At 38.1% G+C, this 21,227-nt stretch overlaps 1 protein-coding gene and 1 long non-coding RNA gene across 2 annotated transcripts; one reads left to right on the top strand and one right to left on the bottom strand.

The window, feature by feature from the left end:
* Positions 1 to 4,481: 4,481 nt before the first annotated feature.
* LOC128813632 (uncharacterized) lies at positions 4,482 to 14,206 on the bottom strand. Its single transcript, XR_008439108.1, has 4 exons — positions 13,158 to 14,206; positions 10,625 to 10,825; positions 7,034 to 7,686; positions 4,482 to 6,521 (listed from the first exon to the last, which is right to left on the bottom strand). It is a non-coding gene; the product is annotated as an uncharacterized LOC128813632 (long non-coding RNA).
* Positions 14,207 to 14,422: 216 nt separating this feature from the next.
* On the top strand, positions 14,423 to 18,862 carry CFAP161 (cilia and flagella associated protein 161). The gene is made up of 7 exons (XM_053988345.1): positions 14,423 to 14,528; positions 14,703 to 14,792; positions 14,960 to 15,195; positions 15,835 to 15,919; positions 16,774 to 16,932; positions 17,593 to 17,666; positions 18,631 to 18,862. Exons 1-7 carry the CDS (start codon positions 14,466 to 14,468, stop codon positions 18,806 to 18,808), a joined length of 885 nt encoding a protein of 294 aa, XP_053844320.1. The 5' UTR covers positions 14,423 to 14,465; the 3' UTR covers positions 18,809 to 18,862.
* The last annotated feature ends 2,365 nt before the right edge of the window (positions 18,863 to 21,227 follow it).

Genomic DNA, 21,227 nt, shown 5'->3' with positions numbered 1-21,227 from the left:
AGAAACAAGATTATCCTTTCAGCAGTGGTAAACTACTAGATCAGCTCACCCTGGCTCGTGAAACCACAGGCTTAGAGGTTGAGGCTTACCTCAACACCTGGAGCCATGCAGATAATCCACTTAACCTGGCATCTTTGCTGGGCAAAGAATGTGCTCAGCCAACAGGATCATGCTGCTCTCTGGACCAGAGAGCTCACCAGTAACCCAGAGCTCCCTGTTCTGCCACTGAAGGAGGAGAACTCCTTCTTCATAGCGCCTCTTGTCCAGAGCTCCAGACATGGCTACATTTACATCACAAACATCCCTGGGGACTGCTCCTTTGGTAGATACATAAAGGGAAAAGAAGGAGAAAAAGAGAAGGAACTGAATGAGAAACAAGTGCATTTACTATTCTCTGCTTGCTTTCTTTTTTATTCACACACTTTCCCAGACCAGAGGTTAATTCCTTTTGCATGCTAACAAAATTTGATTTAATTGTTTGAGGTGTTGTTTTTTTTTTGTTTTTTTTTTTTTTTTTTAACATTAAGTCACATTTGCTGAGGTAAATCCTTTCAGATGTCAGAATCTCATCTATTTTAGTTAAATGGAAAGCAAAACTGTTTCCTAAAACTTTGTTGAAATCAAAATATATGGAAATAGAGGATTATCTTTCAGCAGAATTTAGGGGGGAAATCTGCTTTTAGCCATAGCCATGTAATATATTGGTACAAAGTAAGATTTAGTCTATTATGAAATGTTGGAGCAAGTTTTAGTACCTCTAATGTCACTTTAGAAGTATCACAGTATAAACTTGTGGTTCATGCAGAATAACATCAGTTACAGACTAGTATACATTGCTGACTGCCTTATTTCTAAAGCTTATAATTTCTAAAATTATGTTCCATAATTAAACCAAACAATTCTATAATATAAGAGCATTACTTTAATGAAAACCAGTTATGTATCAGTCTTCAGCTTAATTTGCCCTTCACAGACTCCAGAAATAAAGGGATTAACTATTGCAAATCCTCCTGGTACTTTACATTTAATCACAAGCAGTTTATGATAATTTATTCCACATGTCTGATGCAACTGAAAAAAATTTGCAACTAAAGCTTGCTGATGCCTCCAGGAAGTGAGCTTTCATTCTGTTCTAATATTAGCAGCAGCCTGCACCAGTGCAACATGGAACACTCACTCCATACCCCCAGTGCTGTCAGCCATCATTTTATGCACGCACAAAACCAATGAGTGTCTGACAGTGCTTGGGCTGAGGAACATCTGCCACATGAGCACTGAAAGACTATCAAGAACTGAAAAAGAAACTTTACTGATGTTTCAATCCAATGGTAGAAGAGTGTCAGAATCAATTTGCTGCTGTTTTCATAATTGAAATAAGGTCTCAAAGTGAGAAAATACTTTTAACTATGACATATGTTTTCCTGTCTTGATATAGTGCAATTATAGTGCATCCCCATAGTGATGGTTTGTTTTTCCATTTTATTTCAATCTGCTAGATTCTTGAAAATCAACTTTCTTCTTATACCAGGATGCTGCAAGAGAGGAGTTGCTTTCTAGGGTACTGTCACTGGTGACTGGCCAAAGTACCCCTTGTATGGCAACCAGGGGCTCACAGCCCCTGCTGAATTTCAGGGCAGTGAGATCCTCTGGACTCACTGGTTAGCTCTGTCCTGACTCTGGATGAGGCCAGGGCACCTGGCTCTCCCTCAATTTACAGTTCAGAATTAACCAGGAAACCTACTATTGGCACACACAACTTCTAATTTGGGAAAAGAAAATACTGTCTGGCAAGCTTGCAAGGCTGCTGACCCTGGGCTGCTGGAACAAGGCAAATCATCCTGCTCTGTGCTGCATCCTGAGCTAATCAGTCCTTCCTTAGCTTGCACAAATCCTTTGAACTGGTATGTGTGAAGAGGAATCTGTATAAAAGATCCACCACTTCTCTCATAATTTTATATCCAAGTTTAGGTGTATAATTTTGGCATTTGATGTGATTTTTTTCCTGAGCTTTTAAACTCCCATGTGAAAGCATAACATGAAAGCAGAATTTTTCTGGACCTTTAGGGTTCTGTTAGGCAAACCAGCACTCCCCAGGAAACAGTGGCATGAAAATGCCTGTCTAGAAACTGCCTCCATGCCCTTCAGCTCTTATTTGTAGGAGAAAAATACAGTAAAATGAGTATTTAGACTGTGGAGAGAGGCCCAGTTGGCATTTAGATTTAGATATTAATTCAATTGACATATTAATGACTATTTTTCATTGTCCATCAAGGCTGGTTCTCCCTGGACCTCCCCTTTCCCCCCCTCCTACACCCCTCCCCTCTCCAAACATTTGTTCTCTATCTTCCTAACCATAGCTCTTCCCTAAAGGCTGTAAACCTAATTATGAGAGGACTAAAGGAATTGATTAATTTCCCAGTAGCACCATGTCTTTAGTTACCATGCATATGTCATTAAGCAATACTTTGGTTTCTTAGCTTGCTGTTTTTTTAAAGCCACGCTCTGGCCTGCAGAGACCAGCAGGGCCAAGCAACAATAGCCATCTTGGCACAAAAAGTACCACTGACCTTGAAATTCAGATAATTAATTCACTTGAAGCACTTGTTGCAAAGCATTATTTCTTCATATTATATAACATCTTGCTATATGAGGTGGTAGGATCCAAGCTAGAAAAATTCATAGAAATCCGGTATTATTAAATGTCTTCAATCATTAATAAGTAAATCACTTTCTTGAAACTAATTTAGAAACACGAAGCAGGTTTAAAAGGCTAGAAGTGCTTGTGCCACTGGGTAACAAAACATCAATTCTGAAAAATTTAAAACATCAGGTCAATTTTCTTTTTACAAATATGGCAAGCAGAAAATGAGGGAATTAAGATTTAACAGTCAGAACTTTGCTTAGGACAGATTACACACCCAGAAGATTTGGAAATAAGATTTAAAAGAATCATTAATTTTCATTAGAAGTAAGAAAGAATAAGACCTGGTTGGTGTGGCATCCCTGTATGATTCATTTGGCTTTGAAAACAAGAAGCATTGTTACACATCTGACTGGGAATATTACAGTAGTTTAACAGCTCTGAATGCAGTGAGTAGAAATAGAAGCTCCTGTGTCCCCTGCAATCAGATTAGATAGCATTTTATTTAAGTTTTAAAAATAAAATCCCTGCTATTTTTGTCACCAGGGAAAGTTCTCAGACATGTAAATCACTAAAACTGCCCCACATGTTTCAGCAGAATTCATGCCATGTTTACAAGCAAATATAAAACAAGGAAATCCTTCCCAGATACAAAGGCTCTTGCTGCCTATTGTTTTCCCCAGATTTAAGCCCTGCTTCCTGTTGTATACCAAAGCTTTTAATGTTACTCCATGACTGATGTGTCAGTTTTTATGGGCACTTTCAAGAGTTCAAATGGTAGCATGTTTATCATTTTAGCAATTCTTTGCTCTCAAGCAGCTCCTGTCTTCTCTGAAATCCAAAATACCAAACAGAAATTACATGAGCAAACACACAATTTTGTCATATGAATGATGATCTTTGAACACATTTCAGGAAAAAGTGTGTGCTATTCTAAACAGCAGCAAAAATAGCTTCTGTGCAGACATTTATTTCTGCCCAGTGGTATTTGTTCTGCGTAAATTAATCACCTTTACAGCATAAAATGTGAAGGAAAATGATGAGTGGGGAATGAGTGATGTGTATGGGAACCTCAAGGATGACACAGTTCCATTGTGTCTTTGCAGTGTAAATCTTTCCAGCTGTAGGGTTACAAAACAGTTCAGTTCAGGGTTTTAGGCAGGTTTGGTGGGTCCTTCTCTGAATCTATGGTTGGGTGAGGATTCAGAAATCTTTCTACTGGAGACTTTCTGCTAAAGAATAAATCCAGTTTGCAAAAACAAAAGTAGCTGTTTATTTTCTACTAGAAAGTACTAAAACACAGGTTTGGAGTAATTCTCAGAATAAAAGATAAAAATAGATTTGAATAATTGTCAGTTTGTCAACATATGTTAGGTCTGCATTAGTAATTTGGGCACAACAGGAATGTATCAGTACATCAAAACAATTTATTCTCAGGCCTTTAGGCTTACACAATGTACTTTTCTAGGGTTTCTCTTCAGGCTAGATTTAATCCTGCCCCCAGATTAAATGTCTCCCACATGCACAGTTTTAAATCAGCCAAAGGATCAGTCACTGGTAATATTGAAGAGAGATGTATAGCTAATACAATTTAACCACTGTCCTCAGTAAAAAATGAGTCTAATTGGGGTGAAATGGTATTTTATTCACTAAGAAAACAGGCATGCATCTTAAATTCCTTTTAGACTAAGGCATGATGACACATTTGGCATTAATTACATTGTGGTGCCATAACACTTATTTGCAGGACTGACTGACACTGAAAAACATTTTTCTGTTCCTACCTTCAGCAAATTTCTAGAAATAATCAGTGTAACAAGCAGAACAAATCAATTTCCAAGGGTCAGAGTACTTTGGAATATCTACCACTAAAAAGAAAAAAAGCACCAAGGCACTATTTGCTCTTGACCACATTGAGAAAAATCATTCTGTCTCACTGCCCCCTCTTCCTTCCTGAAGTTCCAGCCTTGTTCTCCATTGTATCCACAAGGTTGCTGGAATTATCATTTGCTCTGCCTGACACTCATTATGTTTCATTCCTTCCCTGAATCTCATTTACAGGTTTCAACTCCCCCCTCCAAACCTCCTGTCTTTACCCTTTATGTCTACACAACATCACCTCCAGTGCCTGCTCTGACTCTTGATCCTTGTGCTGTCCAGATAGCTGAGGTAAAAACTGCACCTCAGTACTTTTTAAAAACATATACACAAATACATTATTCAGAATACTACTGTAGCAAAGCCCAAGGATTAGGACAACACAGAAATACATGTGAAGAACTTGCTGCTGAAAAGAATGGTAAGGCCACCAAAAGATTCCATCTGCTACCAACAAGCTGCTTCTAGTGACAAGCATAGAAAACACTACATATAAGAGTCTGGACAACAGGAGCTACCATAAGGATGTTTTTAATTTCAGTGCTTCGAATTGCCTTTTTTCCTTTTTGCACTTATGTCTGGCCATAAGCATAAAAGCAATCTTACTCCAGTTAAGCAGAAAATATCTGGACAGCTCTGGATATCACCTATCCATACTGTACTGAAATGCCTGTCTTAAATCATTCACTGATTATGAATTCTACTCAAAGAAAACTGTCCTTTAAATCTTTTTTTTTTTTTTCTCAGAAGTTCATTTCTCTTTCCAAGCCTGCAAGTAATCCTAGTGATGAAAACGGTAACACAGAAGTGAATTTATTATACCTGGCAAAAATAAATTAAAATTTTACTGGCTTGTCTCAACAACCATTGTAATAATTGCCAACAAAAATCAGTAAAGTGAATATTTTCAAATGACTCCCAGGGATATCATGTGCTATCCAGTGTACCCATCACCCTGGTTTTGTCTAAGATGTGAGGAACTCTGAAGCTCTAAGAGCTGACATTATAATGTACAGATGACAATCCAGAATTGGTCCTCTATGCTGCCCGGCCTCAGTTTGAAAACACCAAAATCACAGAATCATAGAATGGTTTTGGCTGGAAGGGGACCCTGAAGGGCTTCTCTTTTCCAGGCTGAACAATCCCAGTTCTCTCAGCCTTTCCTCATAGGTCAGGTCTCCAAGCTTTCATCTTCTCCTGCATGAAAGCTAAAAGAACACTCATTGGAGTTTGGTAGAGATGTATTCTGGACCACAGAAATAACTATAAGGATGATATTTTCTAATTTCAGTTCTTTGAAGTAAGCACAGCTATGCACTATAAGCAGATTATGGTTCCATTTATCTGCCATTACAGTGAGAAGGATATCATAGTCAAAAATCTCCTTTAGTACATCCTGAAAAAAAATCTAGTTCAATTTTTGTTACATTTGATAACCTTTGCTAGGATTAGCAGTTCATCAGCTGAACACAGTCTAACAAATGAATAAATTAAAAGAGTTCATGCCAGGATATGTGAAACAATGAGAACAGTGAACCTTAGCAGAACATTAAGCATGCTAAATTGGCATGCAAATATAAACCTCTTACAGGAGCAGCAGAAGTTATTAAAGCAGCAAAGCTGTCCTCCATCTTTCCAAATTTAACTAGGATTTTGCAGGATTCATAACAGCACAAAAGATGCTATACAATAAAAATTAAGAAGCACCAGATATTGCCAGGCTTCCAGCATATTTTCCTGATGTAGGAAACAGAATCATCCCTCATGTTTTTACAGACTGAAGCTCAATACTTTGATCAGCTTAGGCTATGAGTTTGCAATAGCAGGTCTATTTCTAACAATTTGTTTTGTAGGACTTGGTTTGACATTTCAGAGAGAGAAGAATCAGCCTTTCTCAGTTGCAGCCATTTCTTCTGTCAGATACATGCTTATTCAGTTTGCTTGCTTTCTCCTATTTTTTTTTTTTTTTTTTTTATCCCTTGGCAAGACTTCACACACATTTCTGAGGAGGAAAAACAGATTTAAAAATCATTATTATAAGTCAATGCAAGACTGTATAATAGAAAGACTTTTACTGAAAGTGGGAAAGTATATAATCTTGTTATGGATAAAACTAGCCAAACTTCACACAACCATGCCATGAACCTGCAACTTGGGAAAGGCCACATCTAATTTCCATAAATCATTGTTGCTTTTAGTGTCTTTCATACTCCATAATATGGAAGATACAAACAACACAAGATGCTTGCTACAGAAATAGTGTTATAAAAGCACCCCCAAATAGGATACAGTATAAAAAATATGTAAGAAGCCATAGGATTTTCAATGTAACTTTCAGAACAGATCAAGGTGCTGCCCTTCAATTATATTGTGGTGTATGTTTTACTCAGGATTTAACAAACAAACACAAGAGAAGAAAAGAGACAGGTGGTTACAAAAAATAATGGATAAATTAACACACAATATCTATGATACTCAGAAAGTACCTACAGGAATTCATATCAGTAAAAATACCTGTAACAGTAGAGTCCCATCAGAAGTGCCTATGAATTCCCAAGGACCAAGCAGCCCTGACAGATTCTAGGAGCTAGAGGATCGAGAACAGAAAACCCCAAAATGAATGAAGAAAACAACTTGAGAGGTAGCAAAAGTAAACAGAATTTGAGAGGTGCAGGACCATGAAAGATAAGAGAGTAGGAGAAGGAAAAAAATTATGTTCATTCTAAAGCTTCCTTTAAAATGCAGCTGTCTACAGCTTCCTCACAAGGGGCAAAGGAGGGGCTGGCACTGTTCTCTTCTCTCTGGTGACAGTGACAGGACCTGAGGGAGCAGCGTGAGGCTGAGTCAGGGGAGGCTCAAGTTGAATATAAGGGAAAAAGTGGTTGGGCAGTCCACCAGAGGGTGACTGGACACTGGAACAGCCTACCCAGGGAACTGGTCACAGCACCAAGCCTGACATAGCTCAAGAAGCACTTGGAAAACACCCTTGGGCACACGGTGTGATTTCGGAGTGCAGGGCTAGGAGCTGGACTCAATGATCCCTGTGGAACTCTTCCAACTTAGGATATTCTGATTTTATGATTCCTTCTCTGCCATGATGTCACCATTACATTCCATATCAACCAGAACCTGATGGTCAGCTTTGACTCTTTCTTCATGCTCCAGGTCTGAAAGAATTAGGAGAATGCCACTTATTCCTCCACCCAGCTACTAAGAGGCAAACTTTTCTCTCTCCTTATAGCTAGTGTTCAGATCTAGCTGGTCGCCCAAGGTTAACTCACCTTTCTCCTTTCTGAATTTATTCTCTGTTTTCCTAAGTCATATGATATACAAATGGCCTAAATTTCCATGTGAAACTTCTTTGCTAATGTAACCAGTTTCCTGATGTTTCTTATTTTACATTTTCACTAATATTTTGACATAAAATCCTGCATTGTCACACTAATTGCATGTTTGTACTCTTAAGCCTTGGAACTTGAGTCCCTGCATGACCATCTTCATTCAGAATTTTTTTATCTCGAAGTTGACTCTACTGAATCATTTACATACCCTCTTACATCATGGGAAATCAAGCAAGTCTTCTGTAAGACACCATTGCTGCTTTAAATTTTGCCAAAGACTGCTGCCAGGATCAACAGAGATTAAAAAGTTCTTTGTGGATTTAGTGATTATTCTCCACAGAGAACTCTATCACCACGTGAATTTTTTAAGAGAGAGAACAGTTTTTGATGCCAAAAGACTACACAAAATTGAGACATAAATGCAAATACATTTCCTCTTTGATAATCATCTTATGCAAATATCAGTCCACTTACATGAGTGGTGTACTCTGCAACAAGAAAAAAATCTATCAGCTTTTCTCTTATTGAATATAACTCATTAGTTTTTATATCACTGATTTTTTTTTTTTCATTTCTTGTTTGCCACTTAAGATTACTCAAACTACTCAAAAGATTACTCAAAAGGCTACTACTGCTTAAGATTGCTCAAATGTTGTATTTGGGGTTTTTCTTTCCACGTGAAAGCCCTAGTTAAAAAGCTAAATAATCTTGACATTTATTTGATATTCCTTGCTCCTCAGTAACTCCTATCAAGATGATAGGGCGTATCATAAACTTTCTTAAGGAGTAAGATATGAAAAAATAGTATGGATTATGATGACTCTATGCATTATTTTGTGTGTTTGCTTCTTCCCTCCATGATGGATTCTCAAGAGTTTAAATAATAGCAATGCTTAAGGCCTGGTGATCTTCATAACTAGTTCTGATATATTATTGAAAATACTTCCTGCTGCCAGAAGCAGGGAGAATGGAAAGCTGCTCTTTGATTAGCTCAATGAACATAAATAATACATTTTAAACACAATTTATTCTGAACTTTAACCAAGAGTTTCCTATACCTATGAGATGCCAGTGCAATTCTGAGCTGCCTCCAGGATCTCCCCTGACTAAGAGGGGAGCACAGACCTCTCCCAGTGATCATAGAGACCCCAGGGGAGCAGCACATAAATACAGTTCCTGCACACAGACCAGATGCTCTGCCTCCCTTGTAAAGAGCTCAGCCCTCGCTTTTGCACTAATCCATTTTACTTGTTTGCTTTTACGAGGCTTCAATTAAAACTTGGTTTAAAAATGGCCTATTCTGTATCGTTCCAGTCCACTGAAAAGTACATATAGGACGACTCTTTCTAATAATTAAAAGTTATTTCAGCAAGAGAGTTACTTCTCTGCAGAACAGGTGTTCATGGAATGAATGGTCTAATTTTTCAGTTTGGACTAGCAAATAAACTTTGTATATTATTGTACATTGCAATGACCACTTTAGTAATTTTCTTATTTATTCTATTATTTGTGCTCCATCCATTTGTTGCATCCTCAGCATTACATTGCAACACAGTTTCTCTCCCACAGCTCAAATAAAAGCCACCAACTAAGCAGCGCTAATTTACAAGCCCATTGTTACACAGAAATGGCAAAATATTCTGAGCCTCAAATTAGAACAGTTGCCAGGGTCTTCAGACATATAAAATATTTTCTGTAGGCCGTGATGTCTGACATAAATACACTGCCAGAGTAGGGTCAGCCAATTCAAAACCATAAATAGCAGAATGGTGGCAGAAAATGCTAAAAACAATTACAATACACATGTTCTTTCCCCCTTAGGACAAAAGAGTCTCATCACGTTCCTTTTTGCTCTGCCAGAAATGTTTAACTGATTCATGTTTTGTGGTATAAATACATAAATCATTTTCTGTTCCTGCTTCTAGACAGTTCATTTTATGTAACACAGATTCATGTGAACCAAAGTATTCTGATCTCTATAATTTCCTTATCTTTAAACCTTAACTACCACAAATAAGCTTCTAATGGGGGCCAGTGGGATACACTTGCAAACAAATTTAGGAAAGGTTTGAAGATAGACTGACCCATATCTCCAGTGTTATTTGTGTACATCATTACTTTGCTTCAGGACTGGACCATAAGTTTGCACCATGGAAAATGAAGGGAACAGACTGGTGTCTTTTTTAACACTATCCTCACAGGGAAGTAAAATCCAAAAGGAGGAAAGTGACATCACCTGTGTGAAATGACATCACAGGGCAATGACTGATCCAATAGACAATTCACAATAAAGGAGAGGAATCATGCTGCAGGCAAGGCTAAAAAGGGAAGTGAAGATAACCCTGAGCACTATCTATAGATAGCCCTAAAGTGGGAACAAACAGAACGGTCTGGGTCACAAGAGGTCATGCAGAAATGTTGCCTTCCACTTTCAGGAGCAGTATGTTCACACTGGCAGGACTTTATGCCTGAACAACCCACACAGTCAAAGTCAGCTTAAGTCATGGAGCTTAGGGCTATTTTTTTTTCCTCTATAGATAACCATGCTATTGCTTTTTACATACAAAAATTGCTAACAAAAAGCAAATTTCAAAATCTCAAGCATGAGTACTTATGGAAAATAAACAGATCAGTAACCACGAGAGACAGTGACCTGGTTTCCACCCATTATAAAGAGGACCACACCTCAGCCACAGTGATTTTGTGTCAGTGCCTGTTCTGATGACAGAACCCTGCAGTTCAGCACATGCAATGCACTCCATACCTTGGAAGTGGGTGAACATCACAAGTCTCTTCAAGTAGGTCCCAAACAAGCAGTTCTTAAAGGAAGTCAGCTGAGACTTTTTCTTAGCCAATGACATGGACAATCTCATTGTTCTGGTCAGACACCTTGGAGAAATACCCCACAACTTGGAAAATAAGTATTTTTAAATTGCCTAAGGGTAGACATACATAATGCACAGTCCTGTGAAGAGATAAATGTAAGAAGAAATGGAGCTTTGTTAATGGTGTTCCTGCTCGCACTAAACAATTTATTGCTGATGAAAGCGTTTTAGCTGATTCAGAGTTAATACAGATCTCTGAAAAATACAGTGTTTTTTCTTGGAGACATACTTAAAAAATTTTATATTCTTTTCATACATTACTGCTTCTGGTATGACAATATTTTTCTGAGAGACACAGAACTCTAGTGGTTTTTCAAGTCCATCTGCTGAATGGAATTCAGCCAGGCAGAGGAGAAAATCTTCAAATAGCTGGCAAAGTCAGTCATGATGGAACAGCTCAATTTGAAGAGAAAATATTCATTATACAATTTCTCTAAAGGGAATGCCCTGTACAAGTCTAAATTAGAAACCAGTAGAAAACACCATGGAGATGTGGATAACTCAATCCAAATTAACTGGCAAGCATTTAGTGGTCTTAGACACATTGTATATTATTCCCTTCCCCTTCCCTCCTTCTCCAGCAGAATCTTTTGGTTAGAGAACACCAAATGAACAGTAATATCAATTATGGATGTCTTTAACCAGATTCCATATAGGGTAAATTTCCACTCATGTACCTGTATCACCAAACTCATTGCCAATATGGCACACAAGAATCCTGCTCCTTTTCCTTGTAAGAGGTAGACTGAAAGGTCAATTTAATGGATTGCTACATTTCACAAAATAATGTACCATGAACAGGTTCACTGCTTCCCAGCAAAAATCATTACAGGAAAACTCCACACTGAATTCACAGCCAAAATGGGAGGCATCCCCACAAGTGGCAAAACAACAATCCTTAAATCATATCACATGAACTACTTCATTCCTTTTTTTCTGTGAACAGAGGAGTGTTTGGGGCACAGGCTAGAATAAGAAACTGTCATTATATTATTAACAAGTAGATTAATCACTTTAATAGTCAGAAACCTAATAACAGCAAAGAAAACTGATTCATAGCATGTGTTAGAATAATGCTAGTATAAAATAATAACATGAAAGGAGACAAATTGTCCCAGAGAATGTTTTATTTTTGTGCAGCATTATTTAGTCTGTATTCTTAATCAAATTTGGCATACTCACAATTTTCAAAAGGAAAAAGAAAACAAGAAAAAACCCCATAGACACACTCCCAAGGCAGAAAAGGCAGGTATTAAAAATCACTCTCATCCCATGTGTGTGCTTTGATGACTTATTTTTCATATTTTTTGCTCTGCCACTTTCTCTAAGTAGGATCACATTCATCTTTCATGGACTTAATATATGTTCACACCCACTCAGACCTTGTCCTTTAGCCAGACTGGACCGCACACGATAATTTGTAATACTGATATATACCAATGCATTTAAAATTTCAAGTATTTAAAACGTGTTCTAGCTCATACATTTCTGACAAGCTTAAGGCAATTAAAAGTCTAACTAGCCCAGCCTTTTATGTAAACTAATGGCTTAGACAGCTCCATGTGCTACTTGGGGTCTTCTCAACCATCTAGTTATCTTTAGAAAACAAAAAGAGAAGATAAAAAGGGTAAAAGATCTGCAACTCTAGACAGTAGAACAGTCTCTGACAGTAGCTGGCTAAAATTTTACTTAACAATGACTTAAAAAAAAAAACCAAACAGAAAAAACCCTGCAATATTATTGTATTCAGTAAATCACATTTAATTCTGGTCAATTTGTATTCTGGCATAATTTGACACACAAACATAGATCAATTCTTTCACAAGCACAGCTTTTCTTCACACCATTTAATAAAGCAAACAACTGCTAGGAGTAAACACAGATTTTATCTGCACATAAGGAAACTAAGCTAAACTACTGTAACCTCTCCTGCAGGGAAAATGTTCAATTTTCAAACATCTTTAGAGGGAGCTCTTTTTGTTTGTTTACAGGAAATACTATGTAATCAGAAATTAAATCCTTCCAGGTGACAAGGATACTCAGCATAATCCTGCTAAGAGATGCTTGGAGATATTTCTGTACACAGTTACATTTTAGTATAAATACTTCTCTCTGCATCAGAATGTGTAAGTAAATAAGGCAACAAAACTTTGGAAGTTTGTTGTGAATTCTATATATTAGCCACATGCTACAGCAAGACAGTGCACCTGCTCTTAATGACACGGGAAAGTATAATAGATTATTTTATAACAAAGATTTATTACTGAATATTGATTTAAGTGGTTGAATTCTGAAACAAGAAAGAGGTGTTTGGCTTCTAACATTCAGTTACGATGAATAGTTTCTTCCTTACTTTAATTACACAGTTTCAGCATTGCTGACAACGGAGCTGTGTAAGGAAGTGTCACTTACCAGAACTGAACACTGAGTGGTGCTATTTGAACAAACATGGATAGCATTTGGTCTTTAGACGTTTCGGATGAGCTAAACACCTTCTTGAGTAATAAATTTTGGGTTAAAAAACAAACAGATAAAAGCCAAGTTTCACGTGAAATACTGACAAAACTGCCTGATGATAACATGTAGCCTAGCTATGCATGCAAAAAAACATTTTCTTTTAATCTTTGTAAGTTGTCCAGCATCAAAACCTTACGATAGCAAGCTTGCAAGAAAACCCTGACAGTGGTAAAGGGATTAAATGTGTTGTGCAAGGACCTACGCCTTTTCTGAAGATCTCTGGCTTATAATGGAAAATAAACACATGGCATAGTCACTTAGCTTAACTTGCCATGTAGATTTCAAACCAAGCTAACAACAAAGCAAAACATTTAAAATCAAAACATTCACTCCCTCTAAACATTAGGAAGTTTTTCACAATGAGGGTGGTAAAACACCGGCACAGGTTGCTCAGAGAGGTTGCGGCCGCCCCATCCCCAGAGAGGCTCAAGGTCAGGTTGGATGAGGCTTGGAGAAACCTGGACTGGCGAAGGTGTCCCTGTCCACAGCAGGGGAGGGCTGAAACGAGATGATTTTAAGGGTCGCTTTCAACCCAAACTATTCTATAATTGACAGCATTCACCAACAGAGCCGTGATAATGGAGTGAAGTCATTTGTTGTGTTCAGCTGATGCAGCTCTTTGTCTAATCGGAGTGTAAAAGGCCTGAGGAGGCACTGATCTGAGCTGCTCCTACCGCTCTGGGGAACAGACCGGCATGGGAAGGGGTGGGACAAGAGCGAACAGCCTCAGGCTGCTCTGGTGGAGTTCAGACTGGGAACCGCTCCACCGAAAGGACTGGCAAGCACTGGAACAAGCTGCCCAGGGCAGTGCTGGAGTCACCAGCCCCGGAGGAATTTAAAAGATGCGTGCACTTGGGGACAGGGTTACGGGAGGAGCTGGCAGTGTTGGATTTACAGTGGGACGGGATGATGGAAACGCTGTTCCGCCCCCTCAATATCCATGAGCCCACCGCCCCTCACGGCCCCGCTCCGCCCTCAGCGCCGCTCCGGCCCCGCCCCCGGCCCCGCCCTGCCTGCCGCGGGCTGGCCAATCGCGGCCCCGCCCTTCCCAGGCTGGTCAATCGCTGTCCCGCCCTTCTCAGCCTGGCCAATCGCGGCCCCGCCCTTCCCAGGCTGGCCAATCTCGGCCCCGCCCTTCCTAGTCTGGCCAATTGCGGCGCGGCGCGGTCGCTATGGCGACGCGGGACGCGGCCCGGCCCAGCCATGGCTTCCTACCGCCTCGGGGTCCGCATCGGGAACTGGCTGGAGGACGAGTACGCGCAGCAGGTACCGCCACCGCCGGGCACCGCCACCGCCGGGCACCGCCACCGCCGGGCACCGCCATCGGCGGGCACCGCCGCCTTCCCCGCTGTGGGCTGCCCCCCGGCTCTCTAAATCCACTTTAAACGCGAGACTGCGGGTGCTGGATAACGTATCTGCTCCTCTCTCCTTTGCCAACAGGACCTCCTGAGCGATTTTATCCGTAAGAGAGAGAAAGGACAGCTTTTAGTACAGAGATTAGCCAGACTTCAAGAGAATATTTTCAAGAAGGTAATTTTTAAAAAGGGTTGTGTCCACCTCCCCATGACCCCCACAGAGTGGCATAACTCCTATTATTGTTCTGCATGCACTAAGAATGATACGGAATTTATATACTAAAATACTTCTGATGTTAGGTTCAGATCATTCTGTAAAGTACCATGTAAATTCTAATTTAGGTAGAGCTGTCAGTATCTTCTGATGGATTTGTTCACTTTGGAGACACCGTGTTGCTTATGAACCCAGACAGCAAATCCTCGGAGGAGAGGGACCCCGAGCTGTGTGGTGATGTGACTCTGGCTGTTGACATGGAAGAAGTGTCCCTGTACTCAGATGAGCCCCTGCAGATCTCACGTGGACTTAGTGCAGTCAAGAGGGTGGACCCCATAGGTCGAAATGCTTTCTGTATTATAAGGTCTGCTACTTTATTCTGAGTTGTTTTCAATTATTATTTTAGCTTTAGGTGTCTTGTTTTGAGAAATATGCAACAAAGTTTGCTAATATACAAAGGAATATGAGTGAATTTAATTTATTTTAGAAAGAGTCTTCAGTCATGCATTAAGCTTGATTCTATGCAGTATATTATTCTGATTAATTCCAAGGACCTCTAAATCAGCTTACGTGTGAAGACAGAATCAAGTTCACTGTATCATTTGGTAAATTCTGCAGCTGTTTTTATTCCAGTTGCAGACAAAACATGTCCAAATATCACTAGTATTAATATTCACTCTCCTGCAAACAGAAATATATGTCATTGCTTTTGTTTTCTATGAAGTGGACGTGGTTCTGTTCTAAAAATTCCAGCATATTCTCTCTCTCAAATATATATTTAATTGCTGCTGTTTGTTGGAGAAAAAACAGAAGAACAGGGTTCTGCTCTATTAGTCAAAGGCTCTGCCTTAGGTTAAGATATTTTACCTATTTTAAAAGGTAAACAATACAAAATTTTGTCATGGAGCAACATCTAACTGTAGATGAAAACAGACAAAAAACCTAAAAAACAGTAAAATGGATGATTTGAATGTACCTTTTTTCCTTTTTACAATTTTGACAGTGTTGATGGAAGTGCAGTGGGTGAACCACTTAGATACGGGCAAAACTTTCTCCTGGGGACAAAAGGAGGGGTTTCTGACAAACTGGTAAGGCAACAAAGTTACAAATGGCAGTGGTAGCATGTACTGGTAATGTGCATTGAATCCCTCTCTAAGAATAGATATATAAGGCTGTACACTGGTGCAACATCTTAGTTTTACAGAACAGGCTCAGAATCATGCATAGACCAAGATAAGTAATACCTAATTAGAAAGTTTATGCTACTTACCTGTGGTCAAGTGTGCAGACCAAGGGGGCTGTTATCCAGAATGACTGAATAAAGAAAAACTAAAAAAGGAAAGAAAAAGAAATCACAATTAGATTGTGAATAATGATAGAATTCTTGAAGGAGATTTTAGGTTTTTTTCACTTTGAACAACTCACTTAGGTATTGGACTTCATGATCCTCGTGGGTCCCTTCCAACTCAGAATATTCTGTGAAACTACAAAATGAGAAGATTTCCTTTCTTATGAAGATAATCCATAGTAGGAACATAAAGTCATGCACTATTCTATCATTCAGAGGAAGCAGATTTCTATTAAATGGTAACATTCTTTCCCTTTGCAAATTAAAAGCAAATAAGGCATTACACGTACGTATGCACTCAAAATAAATCACCACAACTTTGAGAAACTTTTCCTTCTCAACAATCTCTTTGGTGAGATAAAAATATTTGGCATGTAAATTCAATTTTAAATTAGTATTCACAAATCTGCATATAGAATAACTACTTAATGAGTTTATCAACAGTATAGAATCTGTTCTATGGGTTTTGCCTGCATAGTTTTAGCTGGGAAGACTGGTCTGTCAGGAGCCAAGAGAAAAGTTCTTTTGTTCAAAAAAATGTTTCAAAATTACGTATCTTGTTTCATTGACCTTAATATATATTTTTATTTACAGTTTTATCTGGCAAGTGACCACAAAACATTTAGAGATTTTGCTAAAAAATCTCGCCTTCAGAAAGTATTTCTGACAGCTGAGCTTTCCTATTTGACTTTCTGGCAAGCAAAGTCCTTGGATCCACAACTGCGTCTTGAACATGAAGGATTTCCAGTTCCTGTAAGAAACTAAAACTGTAGGAAATGTTATGAAAATATAATTGAAACAGGTGGACTACTGAGAAAAAATATGTTATGTCGATTTTATTCACATATTTCCCTTATGCCAGTTCTGACCTCACTTTTAGGAAGGGGGAGAGGGAAGGAACAATCTCTTTAATTAGGAATCTGCTTATACAAATATGTGTTTCTGCTGTTCATTTTGAGGTTGACTTGTTCATTTTTTCTCATCAGAAATTTTCAAAGGTTGACATTATAATGTTTTGAGGGTGCATTACTTACTTGTTTTTCAGGCCGTTTGAGTCAGTAAATTCACTTTCCAATATTTGGAGATGTGATTAAATAAGAGGTCCTATACATTAAATGTCTAATAAAATTCTCAAAGCATCTCAATAAGTGGATGATTTTCCAAATGTTTTAACCTTTTGTAAATACAGTATTTTCCTGTACCAGGACTACTAGGCTTCCTGAAGTGCTGGTGTACAACAGAGTATCACAAATACAATTGTTCCTTCACAGCCTTGAACTAAGACTCATTTACATGAATAAGCTCACTAATAAACACAGTCAAAATAACTATAATTGTTATAGACAGTCTTTTTTCACAGTATTGGTTTAAAAATGTTTGTCAAGTGTCTTCCCTTGCTCTTTTTTTTTCCAGGCAGAAACTAAAATTATTATTACTCATTGCTACACCAATCGCAACTTAGCTGTTCCAAGGACCTTCTGTGTGTGGTAAGAGTAACTTACAACTGGCAGGGGTGTCCACAGTGATGGGCCAACAGCAAGAATTACTGTGAGGAGCAAGAGAGCTGGTTTGGGAATGCACTGAGGAAATGGAAAATAATGGAAAATGGCATTCTCCTTTCCCTTATTTTACTTCTTGGCTACAACATGTGCTGCTGTGTTGCTGCAGACAGTTGGATCAGTCTTAGTTTGGATTTTTTTTTCATTTTTCATGATCATATCATGCTTTTAGTGTTCTCTAGTTTCTTGGTGGTTCTCCCTTTGAATAGCTTGAGCAATGTCAGTTGTTTGGGTTACTTTTGAAGGAAAAAATTATATACTAAGAAGTGTAAAGAACAAGGGAACCAAATAAAACCACAGTGCATAAATCTCTAGATGCTTATGTACATCTGAATCAATGTCTTAACAAATTGAAGTTAATCTCTCAATTCAGTTAATATACATGCATTAAATTAATATTGATTAGTCACTGCTAAGGAATACACCAATGTTTCCCCTTAACTTCTTAGCAAGACCTGACTGAGGATTTGTGTAAGGTTTTTCAGGATGAAAGGTCTGAAATTTTGAGGCTGAGTAAATTATTAAGTAGCCAGTATCTTCCTCAGTCAGAGAGAAGTGGGGATGAGGGCCTAACCAGCTTTTACAAATTGGTAATTAGTTGTTGTAATTAGAGTTGTTGTATTAGGGCCTTCTTCTGCTGGGGCTCCTCTTAGCTCTGAGGCTAGAAAGGTGGCATTTATTTTGGATCTCAAATTCCTAAATTATTCATAGGAAACAAAGTGGGTTATTGAGTTTCTTGTAAGGGTCTGGTATTTGAAAGTGCATGGTGATATTTCTGAGTATACCAAAAGAAAAATGAGAAAATCTTGAACAATTCACAATTAATGAAGGTTTGCTGAATTTGTATATGTGATAATTCTCCCTGCCTATCCCATCTCTTTTGACTTTGCAGGTCTTATTTTGGAAGAGAATTTGAAGTCATTTGTCACAATTATCTGGACTCCCACAAAGTTGAAGAAGATAAGAATTACTGGGAGATAATTACAGGAAATCCTGGTCCTGAAGATGGTACAATGCTTGAGAGACCCAAAGCTCTCCCAGAAGGATATGAGAATAAATTAGTTTCATGAAAAGACAAAGGATATAAAAGCTCAAGACCACAGCCAGGAGAGGCTGATGAAACTGATTATTGTTTCTTTCTGTTTATATTTTAGTTTTAGAGATGTTTATTTTAAAAATGGAAATTAACGTCTGCCATTAGTAATATTGCATAATCTCATTAACTCATCAAGGTTATAATGGGCAAAAAACTCTTAAAATTTGATGAACAACACATCAAAAATTGTAAATCAGGAAAGGCTCTTTTTCCCATTTTCACCTTCACTGATGACAAAAGTTGTCAGAACCCAGGAAACCTAATAGATTCTCATTAAATTACTGGCTCTCAGAGTATATTTAACCAATTTTTCCAAAGCCAAACCAGTGTCACAATTTTTAAAAGGGTGAGTGGACAGTTTCCAAAACACTGGAAACCAAACACTGAAAACCAAGCATCATGGGATGCTTTGACATTTAAAGTTCATCTGAAAGAAAGTTGGTTGTTGAGTTTGTTCCACCCTCCATCTAGCACAATGTTGCCAATTATTAAATCACAAGTGAGACATTTTTATCTTGATATTATCGTCTAATTCATGGACGTAAATTGAGTTTTTAATGTTTGTCCATGTATTCTAAACACTTTAATATCAAGTAATTAAGAACTTGAGCACAGTGATACAGACTAGAGACTTACAACAGCCTTTTCCATGTATCACCATGTTCCATCTACTTCTCACCCACAGCATTTTTCAATCCATAGTAATTTCTAACAAGTTTGAGAGTAAGCTAAAATTGTCAAAGAAAATTGGGCACCCACAAGTTTCATGAAAGTAAATGCCAAAGCAGAAAACAAATATGATATGCTGTAAGTTGATCCAGTAAGAAAAAAATTGTAGTCTGTGTTCCTACCTAATTAGACAACAGAGTATCCACATGAAAAAAAAAAAGGCCTTTGAGGGTAGAAATTTCAGCTGAAACTCACATTTTCTTAAAAACAAAACCAACCAATATAAAATGCAAATACCTGGAAAACAGATGTCATTACTGCATAGATTTACCTGTCTTTATATAGAAGCTGAAAAAGCATCACAGATAATCTTCTACTGTATGGCATTCCATTATACCTATTTAGTTAAATATATATTTATTTAATCTCCTACTGTATCACAAGAGCAGTCTCTTTCTGTACAAAGTGACAACCTGAGTAAAATACTACACCAACCTCCATTCATAAAAGATTCCAAAGATCTTCAGTGATTATAAAGGTCAATTAAAACTTTCTAAGTTTTCCAAGCAAACCCATTAAACTCACAAAAGAAGGGATTGGTCCAAACATATTTTTAAGCTCTGTTCCAAAATAATGTTTGAAGCCCAGAGGCAAGGCTTACAAATCTTTACCTTTATTCAATATAAATTAAGTCAGCAGCCTGCAGCCTCAGCTAACTGGCATTTGGCATACAGGATCTCAGAGCAGCAGGCACATCATGCTGCTGTGACATGCAGGTTTGCTTTCAGGGACTGTACTGCAGAGGACAGCTTTACAATCACACTCCTTGTGTGCAAACCTTTACACACCTTTTATAGATGGGCTGTTACAGAGGAAATTATCTTCAGGAACTTCTTTCACTTTTTCCTTTCATTTTCTATGTAAGCATAATTACCATGATGTGTGATGTTTTTCTAGAGGGTCTGTTAACAGTCCAACATTCACAGGTAAAAATTTGCACATTTTCACAATGGATTGACATAAGTCTGCTTATATTTTGTAGACATTAAAGTTTAGTAGATAAAGTTTTGTAGGTATTTAAGTTTAGTAAGACTTAAACTGCATGAATGCACCGTAGTGTTTCTAATTTGGCCATTGTGGACTTTTACTGGTATTAGATGCAGCTATTTCAACTCTAAGTCTCTTAACTCTGGGTCAAAAGTGGGAAACAAGAAGAGGCCTTAAACTAAAACCATTTCTGAAACAAAGCTTCATGTGAACTCATGCAGGAATGAGGACTGTGTGGGCAGGGTGCCTGGGCTGGCTGATGTTTTGGGTAGGAGTGTTTGTGTGTGAGTGGAAGGAAAGCAATGCACCCTGTACAAAAACAAGTTTTGCAAAGACATAGAGGAAAAACAAAGAAATAAACAGATACAGAAATGAGAAAAAAAACAGGTAATGTTGGAATTTGGTGCTGATTAATTTGGTGTGTTTTGGTCATTTTGTGCTCTTTGGAAAGGATTTCTTGAGCTGAAAATAAACAAGATTGAATCAATATTCCTGATTCCATTAGCAGTTTTAAACCCGCAGATTTGTGCATAGCTGTTATATCATATATATTTATAATCTAATTTATGATAACAAATACAGATACTTACCTGTTTTGCAAGTTTTTGAATAAGCTGGGTTGTTGCACTTCTTAATATTATATTATTATAATATCCTAAATATAATATAATATAATA

The sequence above is a fragment of the Vidua macroura genome, chromosome 12, assembly GCF_024509145.1.
Source record: "Vidua macroura isolate BioBank_ID:100142 chromosome 12, ASM2450914v1, whole genome shotgun sequence".
Classification (NCBI taxonomy): Eukaryota; Metazoa; Chordata; class Aves; order Passeriformes; family Viduidae; genus Vidua; species Vidua macroura.
Note: the sequence above shows the minus strand (reverse complement) of the source record. Positions and strands in the feature narration are given on the sequence as shown.